The following is a 4,609-nucleotide window of genomic DNA, read 5'->3' on the forward strand; positions in this document are numbered from 1 at the left end:
GCTCCTCCCTCCTCATTCTCCAGTCTGTTTTTCATAGATTAACCAGCCTAATCCTCATAAAATGCAAATCCAATCATGGCATTTCCCCCTGGCTTCCCATTGCTTTGAGAATAAAAATCTGAAATCCTGAACATTTCTTGTGAGGCGGTGCCTGACCTGACTCTGGTCTCTCTCCAGCCTCCTCCCATGGCTCTCTCTCTCCTCCCCTCTCACCACTCTGGCTTGTTTTCTCCTTATTTATTACAAGCCCTTGAGTGTCTCAAAGCCTTTACAATTGCTGTTTCCTCTGCCTGGAATACTCATCTTCCAGATTCTATTTGAATGGTTTCTTCTTATCCTTCAGTTCTTAGCTCCTAATTCTTTTGGCCAAGAACGTTTCTAACTACCCCATCCTTGATAGATACTCACTCTGTCTCTCTTGTTTATTTCTCTTCATAAACTACAATTGCTTCACTTATATATTTACTAACGAACTGTGTTGTTCCCACTCTAGCACCCAACAGAGAGCCTGAGGCATCACAGAACAGAAAATGAGTGTTGAATGAGCAGAGCCCACAGACACCATCCTACAGCTCCAATAAAGCACACAGCAGAGTCCAAGCGAGGGAAATGTCACTGCCTGATTGTGAAAGCAAACAGCTAGTTAAACTTACAAAAACATGCTTTCCGTTAAAATCACAGAAGATATTTTCTAACTCATTATGCTGAGCTGGGGAGCAACATGCAAAGATAATAAACACATTTAATTTGAAACAGGTGGCAATCTGGTCAGTTCCCCACTGGTTGCTTGACTTGGGGCCCTTTGAAAGCATTCTTGTCTCTTTGACGTCTTCTGAGTATAATTTTTATGGGCCAGAATGGGCTCCGGTGGTGGTCACCCCAGCTCCCCAGCAGTCACTCGAAGACCCTATTCATCTTGACAAGACAAAGCTTACCTGAGCAAATGAGTCCTTGGACCCACACTCATTTGCATATCTGTCTGGGTCTGGTACATGATTATTCTTAGCTACAACTTTAAACACAAGCAGCCCTAACCCTGATCCAATCAGCGGAAGAGTTTTGTTTTTCTAAAAAACTACCCAGCACACAGAGTGCTTAAGATGGATCTTTTGAGAAGAGCAAGTAGGGACACTGTTATTTCTAAATACTTAATTGTTCTTATCTAATTCTCACCTTTAGGATGCTGGTTTTCAGATTAAGTTTCTTTGGCTTTCACGGGGGGGAGATAAACCCACACTAGATGTTACAACTTGGTGTTTCTGCAGATGGGCTGACTGAATGATGCCAAAACAAAATCATATCCTGCTCTCTGAGCTCTTACTGTAGCAGAATATTTTTAATGAACCCCAGATGCAACCTTCATGGGGACAGAATCACCCCCTTGAGTGTCTGCTCCTGAGTCTGCTCATCACTGTAGATCTGGGCTGATTAAACATGTCCCCCAATTCCGACTCTCCCTTCCACATGGTTAATATTTGGAATCTACTGCCTTTTGTTCCCCTCTACCTTCACCTAATACTTTGTCATCCATCCATCCATCCATCCATCCATCCATCCATCCATCCAATATGAATTGAACCAGACACAGTCCTGCATACTAGGGATACACTGGTGAACAAGATCGCGTCTATGACCTCATGGAACAGAAAATCTAATAGTGGATACAGGCATGAAGATGGACTGTTTATTGCACAATTGTTCATTACTAGATAGAGATGCTGTATGTTAAAGGTGATAGAGGCTGGTGGGAGGGCAAGTCTACATCTAAGAGTGAGAGTTGAGGGGTATGGTGGACAGCACCGTAAAGCATCTCATAGGAGTTCGCCAGGAGGAGAGGGGTGCAGAGGAAAGTGGTGCATTCCAGGTGGAAGGACAAACACAAGCCAAGTCACGGAAGCCTGAGAGCCCACAGCATGTCCCGAGCACTGGGGTGGTTCTGCTGGTGAAGCAGCACTAGGGGAGGCGTGGAAGAGAGAATGGAGGAGTGAGCAGGGTCAGATCAGGAAGGACCTTCTGGGTCTCACCAAGTGGGGTGACTTGGATTTTTGAGAGCAGAGAACTGTTTAATACTTCCCCCAAATGTACAGTAAACACATAATTGTTATGATGGGAAATGGCAAAAAAGGAACAGAAAACACAATTTGACCTGCAGTACATTAATCCTATCCCATAAAGACGATATACTAGTTCTTAGATATTTCCTGACCTGCAGTGTTTCATCCCTATAAGAACTGTCTTCTTTCTAATATATATGTGTATGTCTCTTTGTGTGTCTCTGTGTGTGCATGCATGTACACACGTGTTTAATTCTTTGGTGTTATCACTGGAAGCATTATATGTAGAACACCTGTTCTCCACGTGTCCTGCTCCTTGGGAGACATTCCCACCCTTTGTCATTATGACTATCTATATATAGAAATGCTTAAGCTACTGTCTGACCGCCTGACCATCTGACTGTCTGACCGTCTGGTAGGTATGACGTGCAATGACCACCAGGGGGCAGACGCTCAATGCACAGGCATGGAAACATGGAACAGACTGATAAATCTCAGAGGGAAGTGGGGAGGGGAGAGGGCGGGAAGAGATTAACCAAAGATCTTATTTGCATACCAGAGGCCCGGTGCACAGATCCGTGCACTGGTGTGGTCCCTCGGCCTGGCCTGCAGGGATCCGGCCAAAACCAGCTCTCTGACATCCCCCGTGGGGTCCTGGATTGCAAGAGGGTGCAGGCAAGGCCGAGGGGCCCCATTGGTGCACGAATCTGTGCACCGGCCTCTAGTGTGCAAATAAGCAAAAATAAGCTGAAAGCATCCATTTCTTTTCCTTCCAGATTAAATACATGTTCATTAAGTTGGGGGTCCCACTTCAGCTCCTTCCTCTTCCGACCACTTGCGGGGCCTCTCCCATGGGGCTGTTGCATCACTCAACACATCACACCTGATGATGTAGTTTTTTTATTTTATTGTTTTATGTCTAGAGTTCCCCATGAGAGGAAGAAGGAGAACAAGAAGCATGAAGAGCCGCCTGAAGGCCTGGCCCAGCCTCATGGTCAGCTGCTGGAGAAGGGCGAGGGTGTCCACATCCCTGAGGACAGAACAGAGGACACAGGAGGTGACCAGTCTACTGAGGAAGGCCCTCCTCTCAGCAAAACAGAAGCACGAAAAGATGCCAAAGGTAGGGCCAGCCCAGGGCTAGGGACCCAGTCCTGGTGCACCTGCTAGCATTCTCCAGTTTTATGAAACAGGGTCCTGGAGTAGGAGCCTCCTGGGCCGGGGGCAGAGCAGATGTGAGAGGAAACAATTAAAGTTGTAAACCGCAGCTCTGCAGAGCTACTGCTGTTTATGGCAACTCCTGGCTCCAAAGCTCTCATTTCCAGATTTAAGTATTATCTGGTTTTGGGCCAAAGAGAACCGCTCCCAATGAAGCCAAAGGCTGTGCATGTCAATGAGCTGAATAGCCACACACTAGGGCCTGGGTCCCTGAGGGTCAGCCTCGTCTTTTCCGTGAATCTGACTCTTGGAAGGAACAGCGAGCGCTCCATCTCCAAGGGGATGGCTTGCTGCTGGCCAAGGGCCCACAAAGCCTTACCCCATTCATTGCCTTTATTTGTGTAGAGACGGGCCCTTCCACGTTGGACTCAGTCTCGAGCCCAGCAAAGCACATACCTGAGCCCCGGGCACATCCCTTGAAGGCAGGGACCAGCCACCAGCCAATGAGGTATCTCAAGTAGGAGGAACAAATCTCAGCTCCCAAAGCTCTCATTTACCAACCTTGAGTTAGACGTAGGGAGTAGCCTGTATTGTTTGTGCCCAGAGAGCTGGGGAAGGTGCAGAGGCAGCACATCCTTGCCTTTCCATCTGTGCCTCTAGCTAAAGAAATCAAACCTTCGGCAAATACATCTACGTTTCTGCGAAGTGTGCCTTGCTGATCGAGGAGGGAAAAGCCAGAAAGTGTTTCTTAGGTGAAAAGGTATCTTTAAGCCTCATTTGTTAACCGGCAGATGCAGCTCTTTCTGGTCATTAGCATAGACCTATCACTCCAAGTGTTACACGCAGTGACAAATTGCAGTTGCCAAAGGGGATACATCAATTCTCCTAATTACCTTTAGAGCCCTAATCACAGAATCAGAAAGGGTGTCTAGTTACATCGACGCCGCTCACTTTTACGCCGCTCACTTTTTTGAAAATCAGTTTCAATTCCCTCATAGTCGTCTTGGTTTTAGTCACATTCAGACCAATGAAAGCTGTGACGATGTAAACCAGGTAAGACCGAGGTTGGAAAAATGGGTCTTTTGCAAAGCCTGGTCTTACTCCCCAGGACGGAAACCAGTAATTAAGGAGAATTGCAGGGTAAGAAAAGATGCAGCAAAAGTAGGGGGCGGGGGGAAGAAACCCTTTATCTTAGTGAAGCCAGTGCAAAGTCTTCGTTGCACATGGAGTTCAGAATGAGCGTCAACTTGGGAGAAACTGCCTCCCAGCTCAGACACTTTCTGAGGCTCTGCCCATGAGTGACAGCTTTTGCAGACACCCCCACACAGTTACATGGACCCCCCTCACTCTCCCAGACTTCCCAATGCATAGTCCTCTCCACTTCTGTTTAGAAGTCAAAG

The 4,609-nt window shown here is 47.0% G+C and overlaps 1 protein-coding gene across 1 annotated transcript in view; it reads left to right on the top strand.

Annotated features, from left to right (window-relative positions):
- Positions 1-4,609, top strand: part of LOC106727724 — a 49,406-nt gene that overhangs the window by 32,060 nt on the left and 12,737 nt on the right. Inside the window, exon 3 of the mRNA XM_014547289.1 lies at positions 2,978-3,174. Within this exon, the coding sequence (XP_014402775.1) occupies positions 2,978-3,174 (197 nt within the window). The remainder of the gene's footprint in view (positions 1-2,977; positions 3,175-4,609) is intronic.

Source organism: Myotis brandtii, unplaced genomic scaffold, assembly GCF_000412655.1.
Source record: "Myotis brandtii unplaced genomic scaffold, ASM41265v1 scaffold469, whole genome shotgun sequence".
Taxonomy (NCBI): domain Eukaryota; kingdom Metazoa; phylum Chordata; class Mammalia; order Chiroptera; family Vespertilionidae; genus Myotis; species Myotis brandtii.